Source organism: Artibeus jamaicensis, unplaced genomic scaffold, assembly GCF_021234435.1.
Source record: "Artibeus jamaicensis isolate MK-2021 breed Jamaican fruit bat unplaced genomic scaffold, CSHL_Jam_final scaffold_1019, whole genome shotgun sequence".
In the NCBI taxonomy this organism is placed as follows: domain Eukaryota; kingdom Metazoa; phylum Chordata; class Mammalia; order Chiroptera; family Phyllostomidae; genus Artibeus; species Artibeus jamaicensis.
Window position 1 is genome coordinate 16,825,314 of NW_026522025.1, and position 24,492 is coordinate 16,849,805.

At 35.0% G+C, this 24,492-nt stretch overlaps 1 protein-coding gene across 2 annotated transcripts; it reads right to left on the reverse strand.

The window, feature by feature from the left end:
* Nucleotides 1–861: 861 nt before the first annotated feature.
* DEPDC1 (DEP domain containing 1) lies at nucleotides 862–20,923 on the reverse strand. Of its 2 annotated transcripts, XM_037145308.2 has the most exons (12): nucleotides 20,768–20,923; nucleotides 18,787–19,052; nucleotides 15,639–15,795; nucleotides 15,097–15,212; nucleotides 14,514–14,644; nucleotides 13,014–13,061; nucleotides 9,704–9,844; nucleotides 7,369–8,220; nucleotides 6,763–6,935; nucleotides 4,671–4,847; nucleotides 3,516–3,701; nucleotides 862–2,826 (listed from the first exon to the last, which is right to left on the reverse strand). In XM_037145308.2, the coding sequence occupies exons 1-12, from the start codon at nucleotides 20,813–20,815 to the stop codon at nucleotides 2,704–2,706; spliced, it is 2,418 nt and encodes an 805-aa protein (XP_037001203.2). In that variant the 5' UTR covers nucleotides 20,816–20,923; the 3' UTR covers nucleotides 862–2,703. The 2 variants fall into 2 exon arrangements, with proteins under 2 accessions (XP_037001203.2, XP_037001204.2); XM_037145309.2 differs by lacking the exon at nucleotides 7,369–8,220.
* Between the last annotated feature and the right edge of the window lie 3,569 nt (nucleotides 20,924–24,492).

Sequence of the window (24,492 nt, forward strand, 5' to 3'; positions counted from 1 at the left end):
TGCTGCGTGGAATGTCTGAGATTTTCCTGCCGATGTTTTCCTCTAGTACTTTTATGGTGTGGCGGCTTATATTTAAGTCTTTTATCCACCCTGAATTTATTTTTGTGTATGGTGTAAGTTGGTGGTTGAGTTTCATTTTTTTGCATGTACCTGTCCAGATCTCACAACACCATTTGTTGAAGAGGCTATTTTTACTCCATTTTATGCTTCTTCCTCCTTTGTCAAATATTAATTGACCATAGTGACTTGGATTTATTTCTGGCCTCTCTGTTCTGTTCCATTGGTCTATATGTCTGTTTTCATGCCAGTACCAGGCTGTTTTGATTACAGTGGCCTTGTCATACAGTTTGGTATCAGGTATTGTGATCCCTCCTACTTTGTTTTTCTTTCTCAAAATTGCTGCAGCTATTTGGGGTCATTTATGGTTCCATATGAACTTCTGAAATGTTTGTTCTTTATCTGTGAATGAACCAACTATTTACAATTATATTTTGGTTCATTTCTACCCAAAGCAATTGAGAGTACTATGTATTTTTCTGGATCTCATATAGTACTTTAATTTTAGCTGATTTTAATAACTTAATATTTATAGAGTACTTAGTCTATACTAGACACTGTCCTAAAAACACTTCACATGCATTATTCTAGTTAATTCTCACAGCAATCCTGAAAAGAGAGGTACTATTATCATCTGTTTTACAGATAAGAAAACTGGGACATAGAAAGAAACTAACTTGTCTCAGGTTACATAGTAAATTGTGTAGGATTCAAAACTGACTTCAGAGTTCACATTATTAAAGTGTTATACCATATTTATTTTGTAATCTCAAGACTAATGCAGATGAAAATTTACCATGTCTTTATAATAGTTATATTTAATATCAATAAATATAAAAACAAAATTAAGTTGTTACAAAACCCATAATAATTTTTTCTCAACATGCAACATAATTCACATTCTTAAACACCTTTAAACAGAAGTTTTAACACACAAACACCTTGGAAAGAATCCTAATATGGTCCAATACTTTGATAGCTAAGGTTTCTGGGCAAAATATAATTATCATTTTATGTCAAATTTTTAATGAAACACCGTAATTTCAAATGGAACATTATCATTTTATAGTGTGACAGTACCCTGAAAAACCAGAGCTGGCACTGGACAGTGTTTACCACCTCCCAGGCATCATGTGTGTCTGTATATTTAAGAAATGAGTATTAAACAATCTTGGAGTAAAAGGGAGAAAAAAAAGACTTCAATTTTGTGCCAAATCAATCAAACCTAAACTAGAAGAACCCTGTATTAGGGTAAGAGGCATTTATACTGGTATTTTCTTCTGATAAAAAAGCCAGTGTGCCACCATCTTGCCATTTATTTTATAAAAAATGTTTTGGGCACTGATTCTCTAAGCTGGTTGAATATTGGAATCACAGAGAAAGTTTGAAAAATACTGATGTCTACATACTGGTGATTTTCAATGGGCGTGCTGCAAGAATTTTCCAAACATGAAACACCTGATTATTTAGTTAGGGACACTGATTTATCTTCCTTTAGATTGTGAAATTTAAAAAAAATGACAATAGCCAACACAACAATAGCTGTCAGGTGTGAATGAATCAAAATTATACCTTTTTTTCCTGTCAGATCAGCAAACTATATATTTTTTTGGTGTGCCGCAGAATTTTATTGTAGTAATTAGTTACGCATGCCATGAGATGAAAAAGGTTGAAAATACTGCTATATACCATCTGTCAAAATTTGGATTTAATTGGTATAAGGTAGGGCCTTAGCGTGTATGTAAAAACTCTTCAGGTGATTCTAATAAACAACAGTTTGAAAACCATAGCCGGAGAATTGTTCCATAGTCACAGTGGTCAGTCTTCAGCTGACCTGATATCAGGGGGGTGTATTGTTATTAAGTATCTGTTGGGTGTATCTCCCATGATTAGAAAATAAATACTTTTAGGGAAGAGATTTTGTGTTATTTATCATTGTCTCTCCATAACTAAAATAATGAAAGGTTGTTGCCAAATAAATATCTTTTGAATGAACACATGATTGCCTTATACTTATATATTCATTGAAAAAAAAAGAATGAAGTAGTTACGTTAAATTCTTAAAGTAAACCAAAGTATTATATATACACACTTAAAAAACACAAACATATATAAATAGACCAAAAGTACAAACAATATACAAGAGTGCAATATTTAGCTGTTGAAAATTCACTGAGTTTTCAAATATTCTTCACATTCTTATCCTTAGACACAAAAGTAACCCTAAACAATGAATTCTTTAAGCTAATATACATAAGTACACATGCTGATGTCTTCTTTCAAAAACAGAATTATAGCTTAATCTTGCTGAATACGTGTCAGTTTTCAAAGTTCAAGTAAATACAATTTTAGTTCACACATGACAGCTTTTTCCAGATAGTTGTACAACAAACCAATGATTGTTTCTGATTAAAATATCTGGTAACACCTATTGTAATTTTCTCTCAGTTGGGATCCACTAGTTTCTTAGCAGTCTCACATCAATAAAAACTATTTTGGCACCTCCTTATATAATGTGTTTCATTTAGAAAAAACTAATTAATAAACAGACTTATTTTTTTAAAAGTTGTGGAATTCTTAGATATGTTTTCATTTACTAAAGTACTACAAGTATAATATAATTTGTAATTCAGTTCGTATCTTATACTACTTTGGTTTTCTTAAAATTAACATTGGTTGCTTGATGGTAGGTTTGTCACCAAAAAGTGCTGCTTCACTCTCTGTGGTTGGAAATCTTTTCTGATATATCAGCGGATATTCCTTCTGAAACTTAAAAGTAAGATGAGGACTTAGAGGGTACTGAACATTATTATCCTAGCTGAAGCAAGTGCAGAATATTTTAAAAGAATTCAGTGCCTTTCTCAAAGACGCATTATAAAGATGAGTATCCTTTCAGTTCATGCTTGGCACTCCCTCTGCTTTCTCATTTATAAAAAGTACCCTGTAATGTTTCTTAGATCTCAGCACTAACCTTCTAGGATTCTCTCCTGCTAAATCTGCCCCCAAATCCCAGATCTTCTCCTTTCCCACCGGTAAAGCCTAGAGGTCAAAGAGATCAAGTATATATGTTTTATATTTCTTGGAGTGTCTCAGACCTGAAATTAGACTTACCAGAATGATGTGGCTATTGATTTTTGATGTAGAGCTAAAATTTCTAAATGGTAATCATAAGTCACTAAAAGGTATGTGATATAATTCAAATTTTGTGACTGTTTTACCATTCTAATCCAAACTGTAATCCTACAGAACACCAGAAGTAAAGGATTGTACCTGTTATTATTATGAAAATTTAAGGGTAAAGAGTAAAATCAGGCAGGTAGTCATAGGTAGCTTACATATCCAATATTTAAAACCCAAAATGTTATAATGAGAAATTAAATTCTAAGTGTTATGAAATAATATTCAGCAACAACATATTAGGAAATATTTACATAATGAGAACTTGCTCCTTCTCTTACCTGTTTTAGTTTTTTCCTTTTCTCCTTTAGAGGCAAATTCTTGTTTTTAATAATATTCTCTAAAAGTTCAGAAATTGCATCTTGAGAGGTAGAAACTTTTTGTTCCTCAAACTCCTGAGCACTGATCTGCTTACAGTATGAATATGTTGGCAAAGGAACAATCAGTCCATCTCCAAGATTTTTAATCTGTAGTGAACAAAATAATATAGTCCAAGTTACTAATTCTGGTCATGTACGCACCTGGCAAAGTATTCTTTTGATGAGTTTTGGTACCTATTATTTTGCCACCAAACACTCAACACTTTAAGAAGGGTCTAAATTCCAGCTCCACACAAACTAGTAGTCTTGATTCAATAAATCATTGAACTTTTCTTGGTCTGTAAAATGTCCCAGGGTAACATGAAATAATGTATATAGTGCTTAGCACACAAAAAGCATTAAATAACAATAGCTATCATCATCATTACTATTAATCATGGATCTTATTATTTTAACTACAAAAGAATAAAAACGGAAGTGGTATTCTAATTCATCTTCAGACATGAATGTTCTAACACAGTAACAGTTAAAGTCTTCTACTGTTTTGAGGTGCAGGGTCATGGCCTTAGCGTATAACATCTCTTGCTCAGGGAAAGAAATGATAGGGGATAGTTATAATTATAAGCCAGGGCAATATTAGAATGGTGTATGTGGAAAAAACATGAATATATGTGCTGGCTGTATATGTTCAGTATTCCTCCTCTCCTTGTAACAGTTCCTTCCCATTATAACTCCCCCATCCTGGCCTTTTTTGAAAAACAAAGTTGTACATTTAATCTACATTGGGCCAATCAGAGTCCATACTAAGAACTTTTCAAACTGGAGGTAGAGGGATGGCTCCTTTTCCCCCTTGGATTGCAAACATTAAGTCTGTATCTCAAGAGCTTTAATCAGCCATATTTCTGTCATGTGAAGGGCCATTTGACAAATACAGGACTAAACTGGAAATAAGAGATGGAGGAATGAAAACAGTCCTTTTGCTATATGAGTCCCCAGATTCTGTCTGTAACTTTTTAGAGATTATTTATGTGAACTGATCAAGTGTCCCTTTCTGACTAGGCTAGAAATGAGTTTACCACTTGAAAAGTGCAGAGAATTTCAGAACTTAATACATACATGGCCCCTTTTAAAGTAGTCAAGATGCTTCTCCACAGCAGCCTGTAAGTAAGAGGGCACTTGAAGAATTTCCTGATGATGGTCCATTAAGAAAGAAACTAATCTTGCAGCAAGAAGTTCATCGAGATCCACTTCTTCAGCACAGCACAGCACACACCGGGAAAAAGTGTGTAGCATCTAAAAACATGTCAAAAGATGGGAATTTAAAAACCTAAGATTTATGTAAATTAGGGTATCAGTAATTTCTGAGTGGCATTATGCTTAAGTATTGAGATAAAATGATAAGCAGGCTCAGCTTAAAAATGAGAAAAATAATTTATTATATTAGAGGGGTAAGAATGTCTATTATTGTTTTTGAAGTATTAAGTATTTCCTTGGTATAATTTCTTTTCTTTTCTTTTTTTTTTAAGAGTTTATTTATTTATCTTTAGAGGGGAAGGGAAGGAGAGAGGGAGAGAAACATCAATGTATGGTTGCCTTTCATGCATCCCCTGCTGGGAACTGGCTTGCAGGGAACTGGCCTGCAACCCAGGCATGTGCCCTGACTGGGAATCGAACCTCAATCATGTGGTTCGCAGGCCCGCGCTCAATCCACTGAGCTACACCAGCCAGGGCTCCTTGGTATAATTTCAAAGGATATAAAAGAGAGACTTTTCTTTAATTTTGTCACTATTTCATCAGCAAATGCCACAGGTTTCATTAATACCATACTGATATGCTGTTTAAAGACTATTAGAGAGCAACTATTAGAGACTATTAAATTAATCCCACAAAAACACAAACCGGAAGCATATATAACACATAAATGTTAGTGGTTACAAGGAGTCTTCAAACTCGGGGGTAAATTTTATGTTTCAAAGTTCATTTACTCTCATTCATATCCATATAACTCACTAACTACGTAAAACACCCATACACACCTACCTCATTCTAAAATAATTAGACTATCAAAATTCTATTTAAGCATTTTACATAATATATAATAAGCATACTGAATTATTTTCGGTTTTATTCCTGCACGTCAGGCAGGTTTTCCTATCTCCTTCCAAAGCTTAGTCTTCAGCTTTTTCTTCTGCTTTCTCAGCTTCACAGAGCTCATTTACTCTCAGGTCCCAACTAACACCTGCCCCCCGAATCTGCCTTCTGCCCTGACCTTTCTTCACTGGACTCACATTTCCAACATTATATTCAATAAATTTCTCTTGGATGTCCTATAACCTTGAACTCAGAAAGTGTAAACACCAAACTTATATCCTTCTTACTCATGTTTCTCAAAATATGTTACTTCCCTACGCTTTTATGTGGTGCTACAATTACTTAAGAATAATTCTTCCTCTTTATATTGGGTTTGTTTTGGTAAAGAACTGTCCTTAATAAGAGGAAAAATAGAGCTTAATTCCCGGCTACAAAAATCTCTTGTAAATTGAAGCTGAATTGTGAGGAAAAGGTAGCTTTTGAGAGAGAGAGAGAGAAAGAGGGGAAGGAGGAGGGAGGAAGGAGGAAGAAAGGAGAAGGAAGAGGAGGAGGAGAAAAGAGATACTATACTCAAGAGTTCACTTCCAATCAGTTCTGCACATAAACACCTCTGCCCTCATCCTCATATAGAACATGAGACCGCTTTATAGTAGTTTCTTCTAACTCCTTGTCCACAATGATGTGTCATCCTAATTCACACAATTCATGAAATAAAGCTTACCACAATCTCTGAAACACTCTCACTATACATACATTTCCATTAATTCTGTGGTTAGTGGTTAGTTAATTCAGAGTTAGTGCCCTTTACCTTTGAACAGTGTCTACATATCCTGTTCCTTCCCCACCAAACGGAATTGACCCAGGGCAATATAAGGTCTGACTATGTGGTGATATAGGATGAGTGAAGAGGCACAGTCCTCAGACAAGATAAAGATCCAGATGGATTAATATACAACATTTTGTTTCTAGGAAAGGTTAGATTTTTAAGAGCCTTTCTAAGCCAAGAAACTAGGACTTTAAGACCACAACATCACTCTAATAGTACTTTTAGATGGTTCAGTTTTCCTTTTTTGGTTTATGTACAAGGGCTTATTCTTTCCTTAAGAAATCAACTTACCAGTGATCTTGTACCCATTGCATCATGAAGTTGGGGCATATCAACATTTTGACTTATTCGAGAAATCATGCGCATTAGAAGTTGAAGCTTTCTACGGTTTGGTGGGGGGAGTAACAAACAACATAACTGTAGTGCATTGATGGCGACCCTCTCTAAATGAGGCTGCAGCAAACCTGGAAGGCAAAGTTCCCCACCCCCCAAAAAATATCATCAGTGACTTTAGTTGCTTTCATACTATCAGCATATGGTTATATAAGGAACACAAAATAATATTTTAGTATTTCATTTAATCTATTCTTAGAAATTCCCACATTTCTCAAAAGCATGGTAAGATTCTCATTAATTTCTTCACAACTTATTTGAGTATTAACATCCTATACTTACTACAAATAAAGTGAATCAGAATAAGTCAACTTGAAGGAAAAGAAAGTGCTTTAGGTAAGTAAAATAATTCTTGGTCATGCCATGCCAAGAGTCTTTTACAGTAAGAACTTTCTGTATGAAGGGGGTGGAGAAAGCAATTTCAGAGAAGAAAAGCCATGTGAGCAAAAACAGTTAGTAAACACTAAAAGTTAGTATGACATGCATGGAAAGCAACAACCTTACTTTGTGTGCCAGTCAACATAGAAGAGGCTGAAGGCAAAGAATTTTCTGAAAGTTCTATTGTACTTTTGCAGAGTCTTTTATTGATTGTGGTACTAGACTCTCCGAGTTCATCTTCCACAGCTGTTTGTACACTTGTGTTGCCTTGTCCAAGATTTGGTTTCATGATAATTTCAGCCACTGGCATGTTGATATAACTATTCTTCCTTGTACTACTTCTTAAAAGTAAACTCTGAGATCTACAAAGCTGTCTTGACTTGCTTTTCCCATTATATAACTCCTCTTGATCTTGAACAGTCATAGTAGAGGTTTTCTTAAAACCAACACTGCGTGGCTTTTGAATACTTTTCTCTGAATGAAGACGCATTATGGATTCCTGTTTGGTCTCAGACTCTAAAAATTGTTTATTATTTTGTCCTTCTATGTTCAATACAGATTGATGGAAAACAGTGGAGACCTCTTTACTTGAACTCCCTGGTAAATCTATAATTCCTTCTAAAGAGTAGCACCTTGGTTGGATGTTAGAGGATAAAACATGCACACTACTTAGGCCTATTAAATTATAACAGCTTCCTCCTATTATGTCATTAGCACTGGCTCTTCTGTTTTTTAAATCCACTAGCTGCATTTTCTTAATACATTTTTCTTGAAATCCGCGATTGCTTATCTGCAGTCTCTCAGTTGTGTCTGATTCTTCTTTGGTTTTGTCTTTACGAAGCAGACTGAGAAGAAGGCACTCAGTCGATTTGAAGGAATTCAAACTGTTAAACTGAAGGATTTTTGAAGACTGTGGATCATCCTGGATTTTATGTATCCCACTGGGTCTATCTGAAACTGTGATGTAGCCACAAACAACTACCAGGGAATGAAACAAAAATTAAGATGCAACTGTATGACAGTGGACAACAATAAAACAAAAAAAAATAGTAAAGTTAACAAAATAAAGCATTACTATAGTACATACTGTTAGTATAGTACAAAAAGCAGTTGCTGAATTCAGAAGCCACTCAAATAGGACACATGCAACATTCAGTTACAAAGTGCAAGACTGACTAGAGGTTTTCCAATCTGTGATATCAATAACTTGAAAATTTATTTCAAGAATTGAATAAAATAGATTGAGTCAAATTCATTATACATATCTATTCAGTCTATAAGTATTACAAAGCTTCCAATTATAACTGTAATATAATAAAATATATATTTTTGATCTTTGTCTCTCTTACCCGACATGGAGCTCCTAAAATGCTTGGAATTTCTGGAGTTATAAGAGTATTTAAAAAATATTTATGTGTTTATAGAGAGGGGAAGGGAAGGAGAAAGAGAGGGAGAGAAACATCAATGTATGTTTGACCCTCCTGGCCCACAACCCAGGCATGTGCCCTGACTGGGAATCGAACCAGCAACCCTTTGTTTTGCAGGCCATTGCTCAACCCACTGAGCCACACAGCCAGGGCTGATAAGAGTTTTCTGTTATTCATAATGAACCTGTGTGAGCACATCTGTTTACGCTAATGAGGGGACTTAGGGCTGGCCTTGCTTAGAAGGTTGGACTTTCCAGCCCTAACTCAGACATCCCTGGAGGGGTTGAGACCTAATCCGATCAACAATGGCAAATAACTTGATGGATCATGACTATGTATGGAAATTTGAGTTAAAACCCTGAAACAATACGTTTAAAAGAGGTTACAGGTTGGGGAAGACATGGATGTGCTTAGGAGGGTAGCATACTTGAACAGGGCATGGAAGCCCATAGCTTACCTACCCTGTGTATCTCCTTCCATTTGGCTCTTCCTGTCTTGCATGCTTTACAATAAACTGGTGATCATTAAGTAAAGCACTTTCTAGAGTTCTGTGAGTCCCTGTAGTGAATTATCAAACCTCAGAGGTGTGGAGGGAACCCATGAATGAGTAATTAGGTGTAGGGGGCAGGAAGGTGCAGGAAAAGAGTGAGTAAGCCTGAGAACCTCATTTGTAGCTGGTGTCTGAAGTGAGCGCAGTCTTATGGCACTCAGCCCTTAATCTGTGGAATCCAAGCTAGTAGCAATGGGCAGTTTGTATCCGACTTTGTCCTTAACTTGTGGGGTCTGGCCTAGCTCTGGGTAGTGTCAAAAATAAATTGAGTTGTAGGATACCCAATCAGTGTGGAGAACTGCGGATGGAACGGTATGTTTGAATTACTGGAAAACAACACAACAGCAACCAGAGTATTCCTGAATTTTAAAATAATGTATAGCCTGCTACCTTCATATTTACTTGTACTTTTTGATCTTTTAAATCATGGGAGACTTAAAAACTTTAATAAAATGAATTTAAATAAGCAAAAATCTATACATACCCAAAATGTTCACAAATAATTCATAATATTCAAAGGTAAGAAGAGGTTCAGGGAGATCTAGAAAATAATCTGCAATTGTTCTGAATACATCTCGTTCAAATCCAATATAAGTGGGATTAGTCATATCATTACTTCTTGGCCCTAAGAAGTAAATGGCAAAAAAAAAAAAAAATGTTAAGCACACTTTTAAATATGTCTATAAAAAGTATAAAACCTGTATTTCATGAAGGAGCTATGTTTAAAACAAATTCTGTCCCAGTTCAAACACTTAATGCAGGGGTATCACACTCATTTTCACCGGGGGAGTCACATCACCCTCATGGTTGCCTTCAAAGGGCCGAAATAATTTTAGGACTGTATAAATGAAACTACTCCTTAAACGTTAAGGAGTTAAAATCATATTTGGCCCTTTGAAGGCAACCATGAAGCTGATGAAGCAGATGTGAAAATGAGTTTGACACCCCTGATTTAATGGGATTTGTACACCTTACTCTCATTATCTTTTCAGAAGAAATAGTGCAAGCAATAAGAACTTAAAAAATATTTACATTCCTGAAAAACTGCACATAAAACAAAATTTGAAATATATTTTAAAAGCATCAGGGAAGTTTATTTTAATGAAATTTTAGCACAATTCATTTTGTAAAGCAAAGGATATTTGGATACTGCAAATAATTCCTACAAATTATCTTTTACAAATTTATATTTTTATGAATAAATTTTACCTGATACGAAGTACAGCCTTAATTAGTTTAAACAATATCTTTACTTTTTTTTTCATTAACTTAACATTACTGAAATAACCGTGACTGCCCTGGCTGGTGTAGCTTAGTAGATTGAGCTACACTGGCCAGGCCTGCAAGCTGAAGGGTACCCGGTTGGATTGGGTTGCCGGTCAGGTCCCCAGTGGCGGGGCATGTGACAGGCAATCACACATTGATGTTTCTCTCACTCTCTTTCTCCTTCCCTTCCCCTCTGTCTATAAATAAATAAAGATCTTTTAAAAAAAAGAACTGTGACTGCTCATTAGTGTTTCCTCAGAAATAAGATCTGATCTCACGTTATAGATGAGTGAACTGAAACTCAAGAGTAACCTGCTTCAAGATGAAAAAGCCGTGGTGGCAAAGCTAGAATTAGAACTTAGAGCAGTGTAAAGTCAGAGCAATACTCAGGACCTCGAGGTCCAATAACATTTAAAGTGTGGTCCATGAACTAGATAATCAGAATCGTCCAATACACCTATTAAAAATATAATAAGCTCCTCTATACAGAATCTATGGAAGTGGAGCTTGGTATTACTGAAGTAGAAATGTTTGCTTCTGCTTTACTAATTTAGTAGTTTCCGAACACTGATCTTGGCATCTTTGCTGTAAGAATCTTGAGGCATAGTTAAAAAAAGGTTCCTGACATGCTGAATCAACTGAATAATCTTTGGCAAATCTTCCTAGGGACTCTGGTATGTATTCAAGTCTGAGGGTCAGTATCCTGTCTTTCAACTTAAAATCTTTCTCTTCCCAAATCCAAATGATCTCTCCTGTTTCTAAACTTCTGTATGTCCCACATGTGTGAATATACACAATGAAAAAAGATGAAAGAAAACAAATCATATACATACAAACATTTAATACCTTAAAGGCTAATAGGGGTTTTATGTAAAGCAAAATAAACATTTTTCTAAGAAGGAGATAAGAAATAGTCTTAATATGTAGAATAAAAATGGATAATTATTAGAAATTTTCTAAGACAGAAAATGTTATAGTGGAATTAAAAATATAAAATTTATAGTTAGAGACTCTAGGTTTGAATACACAGTTCCTTAGATATTGGGAGACTTTTCTAAACCTTAGTATTCTTTCTAGGAACAAAAATAGTAATAGTATATTGATCACTGATTCTTATGTCACAGGATAACTGTGGGAAATTAAATAACAAGTAAGAGTCTTAATACTTCTTTGGCTACATATAATGTCATTAAACTGGAATCCAGGAAATTGTATCTTGGGTATAGCTTAAGTATAATGTAGACTGGGAAAAAAGAGAAGACACAAATCCCTTAAGATGGGGCATCAGAGAAATCCCTGGAAGTATGCTTATCTGAGCTGCAAACCATGGTCAAAATATAAGAGTGAAGGGCATTTAGGTGGGGAAGGTAGAAAGAGAAACACAAATCTTAATAGTATGACCAAGATCTTTAACTCCATTTAATAAATAAAACCTTTGTAAACTTACGTTATTTACTTTGTTGTTCTGTTATTTTGTCATATTGACACCCAGTGGACAACAAGGGAATATGTACTTATCTTGATCATTAATAAAACACTAATTTTATAAAAAACAGAAAAATACCTTTGTAACAAAATATTAAAATATATTAACTTTTCATGATTTAGCATCACATACCCGTGTATATTTTTAAAACCAATTTTGAAAGCAATTAGGGTTTTGTACCCAAACAAGGGTCCTAAACTATAAAAATCAATTATCATGATTACTGTGAAAAAACCTTGATGAAAAAATTCTAAAGAATAATTTGCTAATGGTTAGCGATGGATCCTTTTTTTCCATACAAGTCCCATTAGTATATCCTATAGAGTAGAAGCGCGTCATGGAGCACCTGAGTGTTGAAGCTGGGTACAGTGGCAAGGGTTATAAAGTGGGTTTTATGAGACTTCACTTCTTTTTCTTCTCCTTTTTAAAAATGACTTTATTTTTAGAGAAAGAGGGAGGGAGGGAAGGGAGGACAGAGAAACACCAATGTGCTGTTTCATTAATTTATGCATTCATCAGTTGCTTCTTGTATGTGCCCTGACTAGAGATCAAACCCGCAACCTTGGAGTACGTGGACGATGGTCTAACCAACTGAGCTACATGGCCAGGGCCAAGACTTCGTTTCTGATGGAAACCTTCTATTTAGAAGCTGCTTTATTTATAGGTTTTTATTTGAACTCTTTGGGCTTCACTAAGGCAACTGATGTATAGAATATACCTAAAAACTGCTTAAGATCCTCTAGCCTATGACTTTATGAGTTATGAGAACCAAGCCATAAATGTTGGGCTTGAATTACAAAATCACCATCTGCATAGAAAAAGGGCTCTATAGCATACTCACATGGAAAGAAACGTAATTAGTTCCACTAAATTTCCACTTAAACATCAAAAGAAATTATATACAGTACTTTAATTTTATCAGGACTTTATTTTAAAAAACGTTCTCAGTTCTTATAAAATACTATCAATGTAAAACATATATATATACACACACATATATATATATACACATATATATGTGTGTGTATATTGTTTAACTTACAATTTGCTAGGCACTTCATGGCAGATAATACCCAATGAGGAAGATCATCTACACATAAAAAATATTAACACTGTTTAGTAAAAACAAAAATTCACAAATTTTTGATAGTATATTTAAAACTTAACACATTATATATAATTATATATGCATATATACATGTATGTAGGTATATATGTGCATGACCAAGGTTAAAAATTATTACATGCTTAACAAGACAGAGGGCCAAGACAATAATTTAAAATACAAGTTTAAAAAGTTATGTATCTTTAAGTTTGACTCTTGCCACAAAACTAAAACAACTAGCTACCCAAAATCAAGGATTAATTATTTTATGAAGAGTGGTTAGGAAATAAATTGACATTCATCTTTATCTACCACCATCATCTTTTCTTTATCCTCATTTCTGACTATAGCTATGCTGTCTGAATACTGCTGATTTTAATAAGACCTATGATTGACACGAAGTATATCTGAATATGTGTGCTTTCACAGTGAAAGCACAATATTGCTTCAACTATTTTAATTGCAACTAATGAAAATATGCTGCATACTGTTTAGCAATTTTTGATACAAACATAAAAACCACACATATACTTGACTTGAACAGTTTTTGGTTATAAAGAACAGAAAGCGTGGATGACAGCATATCCTGTTAATTATTTTACATAATGAACCATGAGAACGGGCCATAAACAAAAGCATATACAACATAACTCTTAAGTTTTGACATTCTCTATTTATTCCTACAATTAAAATCTCAAAGTTCTTGCCACAAAACACCCCCCCAAAGTAATGCATGTTAATTCCATAGGTAGCAATTGATTATTAAAATATGACTCAACATTTAAGTAGATTTATTGATACATTTCTTATAATCTAAGTTTTCTACTATATCTAGCTTGACTTATTTCCCTGACATCCTATCTTATATCTGACTATATAATGGTTAATACATTATATATAATATATTAATATATAATGTATATAAATTAATATATAAATAAGGTTATACACACACAAAAACTGGTGCTCTTTAGAATACTGGTCTTGAGAGGCTGCACTTCTTTTATTGTGTTATTTCAGTTTTGCATATATGTCTTGACCCCTTTAAATTTATATATAACTACTCATGTGAGCTCCAAGAAAGTCCTGCCATTCCTCTACTTTAGCATAATGCCTGCAACATTATAGGTCTTCAATACAATGTGATTAATAAATAGTTTTAATTATATTTGCATACTTTTTTTTGGATGCCTAACCCTGCCATTTAAAAAAATTATGAATCCACTTTAAGAGCTAAACTAATATTATATATGATAGTCACTTAAAAAATATTCCACTGTAATTGCTAAAGCACCTGTGATAAAGCAATAGTCTCCCCGATGTTCTCCCTATTAAACTGTTCTGCTTCCTACACTGTGGTCTCTGTGCACCCCAATAGCTATAACAACCTTTGTTAGCAAGTTTAAAACAATTCCAACTTCTTCTACTGATACCCACCTGATTTGTCTTGTAGTATAACTACTCCATGTTTACTTGTATTGGTCATGTTGTACATTACATATTGAGGAATTACTTGTTTTGGATTTATGACTTCTTCCAGGGATGACACACCTAAAATGGTTTGCAGGCTAAAAATAAATAGAAGAAAGAATATAAACATTTTTCCTTCATAAAATAAATTGGAAAGAATATAAATATGAAAGAGTTTGGCAAACAAACATAACCATCAGAATATTTTTGTTTTATCTGAAACCAAACTTCAAAGGCTTCGAAGTCAATATTTAGTATTGACTTTCAAATATATTTAATCAAATATATTTATCTTAATAACTTTTGAAGGATTCCAATATAGACCACAAACTATAGCTATAACTTAAGTTAAAAAAAAGCAAATTGCACTGAAAATATTCTATTTCTACTCTAGTATAACTATAGCAAGAACATTAAGAAACACATATACAGGTTAAATTCTAAGCTTTGTGAACTAAACTGTTCTTTTGAATTTTCACGCCTGGATGAAAATGGCAATTGAACATTCTAAACATCCGTAGAACTTAGTTGTAGTTGTGTTTTAGCTTACTAGGTCAGAATAGTATATCTCCAAACTTCTTCAACATCTTTCTGGCTTATTTCTCTCTGACCAACTGAGTTTTCTTGATCTTCATTGATTTCACAGTTCATGTTTTCTTTATTTTCCTAAAAAAAAGAATTACTTTGGTTTAATACTATGCTCAAAATAAGGAAATACTGAACTGATACTACTCCTGATACTTAGTAATTTGACTTGTATCAGGCCATGTGAAGTTATAAGGTATCACCTGAAGAAATTATGTAACATAAAAGCTCTTGGTTTTATAGCTGTCCCTATCACCCTCAAATCAATTTAAAATAAAACATGCTTAAATTATACCATTACTGTTTTAAGTATGTTTCTATGGGTTTTTTACTACTGTTTCTATGGGTTTCAAACAAATTTACATATACATTGTTAGAATATAATGCAGAATAAAAGTTTCAAACACTGTCTTTGAATATTAAAGAATCATTTACTTTTAATGATTCTATTATTAAGCACGTGATAATTATATTTAAAGTAATGATTAGTGAAAAGAAATGTTTTACCTTAGAGGATTGTAATCCATGCTTTTTAGGAGTTCTACGAGATAAGTTTCGTAATTTAAAAATACTGTCTTTATCTTTGGAAAAGATCTCTATGCTGTCTTTTCTCAATTCTGGATGTCTTCGTGGAAGAGTTTTAAGTGGAGAATTTGCAGGAAATCTAGTTTAAGAATAATATGCAATTAAATGAGACGACAAACTTTTAGTACCTATCTTAAAAATCACATAAAATTGATTTACATTATCAAGGAATGGAAATTCTACATAAATTGATTTTCCCATTAAACCTTTAAAATTATTTTAAGTTTCCTGCTTTCTTTAGTATACTGTAAATATTCCGAGTTTAATTCTGGATAATTCTGGGTTATTATTAGAATCACTTATGTTGGAGAGGTATCACTTACATATAAAAATGGTTTAGAATGTTACATTTTCTAATTTTTCTTCAAAAGTTACCTAATTTGTATATATTTTCTGCCCTTTGACTGTAATTGTTCCAATTTTCAGAACTTAGTACTTTTTTTGATTATAAAGCTCTTTCATTTTAATATATAATAGTTCAACGATACAAGCAAGAGAATACTGTAATACAAAACATCTATATATATATAACCATCAACCAATGCAAATAACATTTTACCAAAAATTTCATTTTATTTTCTTTTTTAAATGAAAGAAATTCTTTGCTTATCCCATTTCTTCCTAAGGGAAATTATTAACCTATAGTTAGTGTATTTCATTTTTGCTCATAATTTTTTACTTTACATGAACATATAAAAACAACACAGCGTTCGGTGTTTTTTCACTCAGTGGTATCTTTTAATACATTAAATTTATGCATATGTTTTTAGTAATCTTAAAAGTTCTTATTCTTCTATTTTAAAAATAATACTTATATTCTCTCATATGTTTTATTTTCATGCATAGGTATTTAACTCATATATATGTTATACCAAGTTCCCATATATGTACAGGTTTGTAGTCTCAATACTTGTTTTAATTTAATTTAAACCCAGACATCAGGATAAGGCAATTTTCCTCTTCTTGATCTTCAAAATTGCCTTGGACCTTACATTACTAAATAAATTTTAGAATAGACTTATCAAATTCTAAAAAAATTATATAGGGGTTTTGAATAAAAATGCACTGATTTTATCAATTTGGGAAGAAGTTACTTATTTATGATATTAAGTCTACTCATTCATGAAGAGGATATCTTTCTCCACTTATTACTACCTTCAATATAATTTTATAATTTTGTCCAATAAGGTCTTATATGTTTTTTGGTAAAATTTACTTTTATGTACTTCATAGTTACTATGGTAATAAAAACTAGAGGCAGAAGGACTAGTTGAAGAGTTATGCAGAAATGGTCTAACAAAAAGAACATTCTTAGTGGAGAGATCAGAGAACTACTGAGGCAGCACAACAGAAATGGTCTGATTATTAAGTCATAATTAAAGGGGAGAGGGAAGGGAAAGAGTCAAAGAATCTACAAGGAATCTAGTGCCATTCATTCAGAGGTGACTATAAGAAGACAAAATTTTGGTTAAGAAAAGATACTGATTTTCTATACACTATAATTGAAGTGTAGGCAAAAAAAAAAAAATCTAATAAGCAAAAAAAAAAAAAATGTGTCTAAAGCCCAGGAAAGATATTTGGGTTAGAGGTTTGAAAGTCATGAAAAAAGTAGGTGGAGACATAGCATGAGATTACCCATGGAGAGAGGTGAAGTGAAGAAAAGTCTAAGTCCTTGCAAACCAGTAACAGCTAAAGGATGAGCAGCAACAAAGGAACCCATCAAGGTGACTAAGGAGTAGTTAAGAAAGATTTCTAGTGTTATACAAAAGGAACTCTTTGTATGCTTGTTACTGCAGTTTACAAGCACAGCCTAAGTCATCTTTGAAAACACAGGGAAGAATCAATTTCTAAGATATCTCATTTGGAAAGTACTAATTCTGTAGAGAAAAAAAGCATGGCTATTAGAATCCAAACACCTAGTTTAAAGGAAATACAGGGTCTGACAGAAGTAACTCCTGCTTGAGCGTGTTTGCTAAGTTAATAATATCGGTGTAATAATGTATAGTTTTAATTTGAACATTTCATCTAAAATGTCATATGGTGTGCTTGAGTGTGATATTATGTTACAAAATTAACATGCTTACAATTTTGTAGTAAAAGAATTTGTAATAAAAACAGGGGTGTTACTTGTACCAGACCCTGTATAACAAAGAATCCTGGGTGAATGAGAGAAAAAGCAATGATGCCGAGGAACTCAGAGAGGCTCCACAGAGGAGCATACTATAGAGCTGACATGAATGAGAAGAAACGTATTTACTAGTCTGACAACTGAGTATGGTGTTTCAAGGTAGAAGAGCATATTTCAGACAAAGGAAAATGACTTGTTAGAACATGATTTCAGCTTCCTCATCTGTAAAAAGAAACTAATACCTATGCTCCTTAGGTATTCTAGGAATTAAATAAGAAAACATATAAATCATAAAACAGGGCCTCTGGTAAACAATAAACATTTTCTTTAACCTATGGTCTACTGTTATTTATTATATCAAGTTTGCTATTATTCATCTTATCACTTGTATTCTTAATTAAGTAAGGTCATGTTAGTTGCAGGAAAGGACTTGGGACAATTTGTCTTGAAATTCTTGAATCTATAAAACTAAAGGTTTAATGATGACCTGTTGCCCTGGCCAGGTAGTTCAGTTGGTTAGAATGTTGTCCTGATATGCCAAGGTTGTGGCTTCAATCTCCTATCAGGGCACATGCAAAAAGCAACCAATGAATACATAAATAAATGGAACACAAATTGATGTTTTTTTCTCTCTAAAAATCAAAAAATAAAGATATGTCCTTGGAATGCTGTAGAGCTTTCGCAATATGCAGAAGTGCTAATAGCTTGCTATTTCCCTCTAATTCCTTATTTTATTATATATATACTATTTAGCATTTTACAGTTTGAATTATGCAGCTATTAACTTTAACTTCTAAATGGTTTTAATTAGATAAGAGCAGTAACAGTTTCCTACTGAAAATATTACTTCTTCTAAAGAAGCTGCCTTTTTAGTAAGAGTATAATAGAAGTGGAGTTAGACTTTAAGTACTTCCTTTTCGCAGTTATTTCTTTGTTTAGTACCTGAATAGCTGACTGTTGTCATAAAGATTTTCTGATCCCCATCTGCCTTTGATATCTTCAATAACATGATTCTTAAGAAATTTTCTCAATAGCTGGATAGTCTGTTGCCTTGTAACTTCGGGACCAAAATTACTATTATTTCTTAATAGGTCATAAAGCCAATCCACTGCTTCTCCTGCTGTAAAACAATTGCCATATTTTCTAAAGTGTTGCCTGTGTTTTCTTAGAGGCATTCCTGCTCGAAAAGATGTGGTAACTTCATTCCACTGCAAAAGAAGTAAAATAGTCAAATAAATAAGCAGACAACAAAGATGAAATCTCTTACTGATTTGAAATTAGGTAAAGAAAATTCTTTCATTTACATCTAATTACATCATAAAATTTCATGAAGAAATTATTTTATTTGTGCTACAGAAAATGTTATACCTCATACTGATTTATTTTTAGTAATTCTGTTATGATAATATTTTTATGTTAGTTTTTTTTAACTAAAAGCATTTTATGGCTGGTTAAACTATTTAGAAAACCTAGGAATAATGAAGAACTGCACTGAACCTGCCCTTTAGTTCTCAATAGTGAAATAATTTATTCCTGTTTTTTCAAAAATCTCAACTAATATTAATAGTATGCTAATTATTAATATTCTAAAAGTTTGGGTGATTTGAATTCAATGAATATTAGTATCCCACTTTCAGATGAGGAATATGAAGCACAGAGATTTAATAATTTGATCACCACCACACAGTTAAATGATGAAATCAGCCGTTCAAACCCAGGTTTGATTGACTCTGGCACCCTGAACTTGTAACTACTATGCTGGCCACAAACAAAACTCATGGCAGGCTGTAGCTTCACTGGTAAAATACCTTTAATATTAAAATACCTTACATATTTACTATAGTTATTTCTTATGTGAAGATTCCAATACTGAACAAAGAACAGATGGGATAAAGTTTTAAGTCCACTGTGGAATGACACTGTGATAAATCTACATTTTCCAAACGGTCCTCTAATCACCCAAACTTTTAGGTCTGTGACAGCTCTAACAGTGAGTGTGAAGGTGGTGGTGGCGGTGCAGGCTAAACACACCTTTCATTTGAAAAATCTTGCATTAGAGGTCTAGAAATCTGATTTGCAACCCCAGCCATGCCACTGCTAGCTGTTATCACTTATCTAACCCATGTGGACCCAACATCACCGCTCCAAATGTAACTGCTAAAAGCACAATATATGTATTCTTTTCCTCCCACATCTCCACATTTCACATACTAATTTATTTAAGAAACATCCTGAGGAGCCACCTACCCTCTAGATAAGTTGTTTCTCATTCTACACACCACAGCACACGTTCACACGCAGATCCCCTCCAGAACTCTCTGCGGGTGGGCATGTGTTAGCAGCCCTGCTTTACCGTGGAAACTGAGGCTCACCGAACTGACCTGACTCTCCTAATGTCACCTAACCGGTGGCACAGGATCCTCTCGGAAAACCCAAATGCGTGAGTACAAACCCAGTGACTACTTCAAATATTCTGGGTTTAGTTTGGACATTAATGGTTCCCTAGTGGTATTCAGGTGGTACATCCTGCATTAAATTCTACAGAGCCAGCAAAACGAGCCTGTCCCCAGTCTGACGCTACCGAAGCACTGAACGTATTCGAATTCTCGAATTCTGTGGATGTAGAAAAGCAGAAAATCAGGCGCCGGATGGTTCTCGGACGTCCTAGGGACACCGACACACACCGGGCCAGGAGACCCCTGTAACCGGGCGTGTAGGACCCGCCCTCGGGGGCGCCGGAAGCAAGAGAAGGTAACAGACCCGTCCCGCAAAAGTTCCGCGACACCTCTTAATTCCTTTTCAGAGAACCAAGAGGCCGTGGGAGCCATCCCTCCACCCCAAATAAAACCGCGAACGTTCTCAGGTAGAAGTGATGGCGGCCGTCACGTCGGAGGGCTACTCTCGTCGTTCTGCGCTGTCTTACCAGCTTAGTGGCCCGATAAGGACCGGGAGGCACACTTCGATTCTCCATTCCGCCCACCGGGCCGGGAGGTCTGTCAGCGCCAGGTGAGGTGCATGGCCGGGGAAGGTAACCCTCGGGACGCGGTGCAGGCTGCGGCTGGGCGCCGCACCACCTTCGTCCGCGCCGCGGATTTGAATATCCCAGCGGCTGCGCTGATTGGTTACGCCGTCGGGTCACGTGGCGCACGGCGGAGGTCGGGCCGCAGCCAGGCGCCGGCGGCGGCGGCTCCACGGCCCCTGGGCCGCCGAGAGAGTGGCTGGCTCTGAAAGTTTTGCGCGGGGGCGGGCGGGTGGGACTGACTCCCACCCTCACTCGGCTTTCCTGAAGCTGATTCTCCCTCTTGCGGTTGTTGGCGCGGCGGAGTCAAGTTGCCGTGCTCAGAACTGGTAAGGCGGTTTAGACACAAACACGATTGTCTGGGTCCAGCCTTTGGTTTAAGAGAATTTGACATTTTAAACAAACAAGCAAACTCGACTTTTCCGTCTGGCCCTTAAAAAGGAGCTTGAGTAGTGGTTAGCATTCAATACTGGGCAAAAATTTCATCTGACAAACCCCTTGGTTTTGCTTCTAAAATGCTTCCTTCGTACTTGGAGTGATGTCAGCATCATACATTTTCGCAGGTGTCATAATTCCGTCTTCCCCAATACAAAAATGTAGGTCCCCTCACCTCTGCCACCGCTAATACAGTAGTAAACCGGAGCATGGGGAGATTTCTGTAAGTACACACAGTAAGCAGTTTCAGAAAGGTTCTGTAAAACTTGCCAATAAGAAAATCTATTACTGTATCTTTATAACCATCCTGGTTGTGTTTAGATCATGATTATACAGTTATGGGATTTTTGAAATCTACAGTAATCCTCACTTTTCAAATGACAAAAACTTAGATCCAAGCATTAAAGAGACTTCTCCAAAGTCTTGGGTCTTGCTAGCAGATTCTTAGAAGAAATTTTATTTCTCTCATCAACTTTTTCGGAGTTACTTTATTATCTTTTTCCCTGTTCCCCTACATCAGCATTTCTCAGGTGGGTTAGATACGTCACCTGCAATAGAATCACCTGGGTGATTAGAATCACTTATTAAAATGCTGATTCCTCGGAGTGCCCAGATAATTTGGGGGGAATGGGTGTGTGTGGAGGAACCTGGCAGGGTGTGCACAGGGTATAGTCTTAAGGTTGGAGAAGCTTGGGTCTCTGAAAACTTTGTGGAGTTGAGCTTCTAGAATGTCCACAGACTGCCCACCTAGACGGGGATGATCTGTCTCAGCATGTTCTCTCCACTCTGTCCATGCAAGTTTCATTTATTTCTCCTAGAGAGTAAGTTTCATGGCAGAGATTGTATCTACTTTGTTCACTGCTAGATCTCCAGCTGCTAAACAGCATGTGGTAGGAATTTGATAAGTAGTTGGGAATGGAGAAGTTTTTTTGTAATCACTTAAAAGAAAGCTTGTATATGGGTAATATAATTATCTTTCCTTCCTTGGAAGATTTTTATAAAATCTTTCTGCATGTTTGTGTGATTTACTTGTCCTTGAAGTTTACTCATTCTACCATGCAAGGGCTAGTTGTGAGTCTGATTTCAACAATCTTGAGTCTGGTCTGAGAAGCCAGACCAATGTTTGGTCTGAGAAGATTATTCCTTTTCAATTGTTTCAGGCTGTTTTCCTCCCTTCTTCAGAAACCTTTGGTTATTTGATTTCCTGGAACTACCTTATTTTTCTAATGTCCTCCCTTTTATAATTATTTTATTTCTTTATGTTTCTGAGAGAATTCTTTCAACTTAGCTTTAAAGACACTGGTCCAATTTCCTTTACTCCTTTATGTTTTATAGTAACTCCAAAATGTTCACAGATAACCCTCTTCTTTGAACTGCTAATTTTTCCACTATGTGCATTGATTTTCTTTAATTTATGTGTTCTTACAAGAGACAAACAAGTTTACCATGAGTAATTAAGATGAGTCTCAGTAAAGACTGGGTAAGTCCATGCAAATATTTAAAACCAACTGCTTTTTACTTTTCCGAGATCCTGCATTCTCAGGTATGCAGACAGCTGCTGTAGTTTAGAGTTAGAAGTACAGTTTGCGTTCCATGTTTTGTCTAGCAATTGACTCATTTATTTAGGGAACGGTATACCTCCTCATTTGGAGAACTGCTGCTCCCACTGCAGTGCCTGTTCTATTCAGATAGTGCCTGTTCTGTGCCCAGACTAGGACTCCTCTACCGTCTTTTCTCCCGGGAATGAGCTCTATATCCAACTCCTAAATCCTAGCATTTGCTCCCCTGACTCATTGAAGTGGCCAAGCTGAGTCAAGCACAGTCCTCTGAGATTTATTTTTTTTCAAACTGGGTCAAGAGGAAAGAGCCTTCTCTTGCTGGTGACTAAATTGAGAAAATAGAGCCAGAGCCAGTGGTGGCTGTGGTCACTGCTGAATGGGGACTTCTAATCTGATACAATGCGCTGATGCCTAAAAAAAAAAAAAAAAATGTACTTGAAAAGTAACTAAATAAAATTTAAAAAAAAATTTAAAAAAATTAAAAAAAAAAAAAAGAGAAACAGAAACGAGAGCTACGAAAGGCTAGTTTTCATCTTTCTGAGGATAACTTACATCCCTAGAACGCGATTACTGTTCTCTTTCTCTGTATGTGTGTGTTCATGTGTTTATGTGTACTGTATTTTGCTGTGTACAATGCATACTTTTTTGCCCAAAATTTGAGGGAAAAATAAGGACGTACATTATACATGGGTTGTAATAATTCTCTATCTATATAAGTGTTTTAAATTCTTTTATTTATGCTTATGTGTTAAAGTGTAACTCTAGAAAGCAATAACTATATGTGTATACAAAATAATACACTGGAATACTTGGTTTTGTTTTTAAATATAAATAAATACAAAATTGAATTAAAAATAAAATGAAATTTAGTTTTTCCCGAAAGTTTGGGCCCAAAACACAGGTGCATGTTATACATGGCAAAATATGGTATATATACATACTTAATTTATTTAGATTTTTATCACAATCCAAAGATCTCTAGAAAAAGAGAATTTTTAAAAGTATTAATGACAGTGGCATATCTGAGGGAGGATGCTGTTTAACTCTTTGGTAAGGTTTTATCTCACTGCAGTATGTTACAGAGCCCTCTCTAGATAACAGAGAAGCCATATAACTGCACTGGGGAGAGTGTCAGGATTGCTCACAATCAGCTGCTGGCCTTCTGAGGAGCTTCTCAGATGTTTGACAAATAAGCTATTTGGAGCACCTATAACTTTTTGGGTTTAGTAGGGAGTTTTACCTCCTGAGACTTCATGTGCATGTATGTGTGTGTGTGTTTAGTGCATGATAATAAAAGTAATACATTTCATAAATTCTGCCATTAATGCAGAACTTTGCGTTTTTTCTTATAGCCATCCAGGAAGGAGTTTTTTCTTATGTCTTCCTTCACTCCATCTGTTTTTCCCCTGTTTATCTTTTGTGTCTTCTGGTGGAGAGGTAGCAATAAGGGAGGAGGCTGTAGGGAATTCTGATCACCATATCATGTGCCATCTTATAGATTTCTACTTTTCTTTGAAGTTTAATGCCAATTTCTTATTCTCTTTTAACTCTGCTTTGTCGGGGCTTATCCTATCCTGCAGGGATTAAAATTTGTTAATGAATTTCATCAGTATGTGTGGAAAATGCTAATGTAAA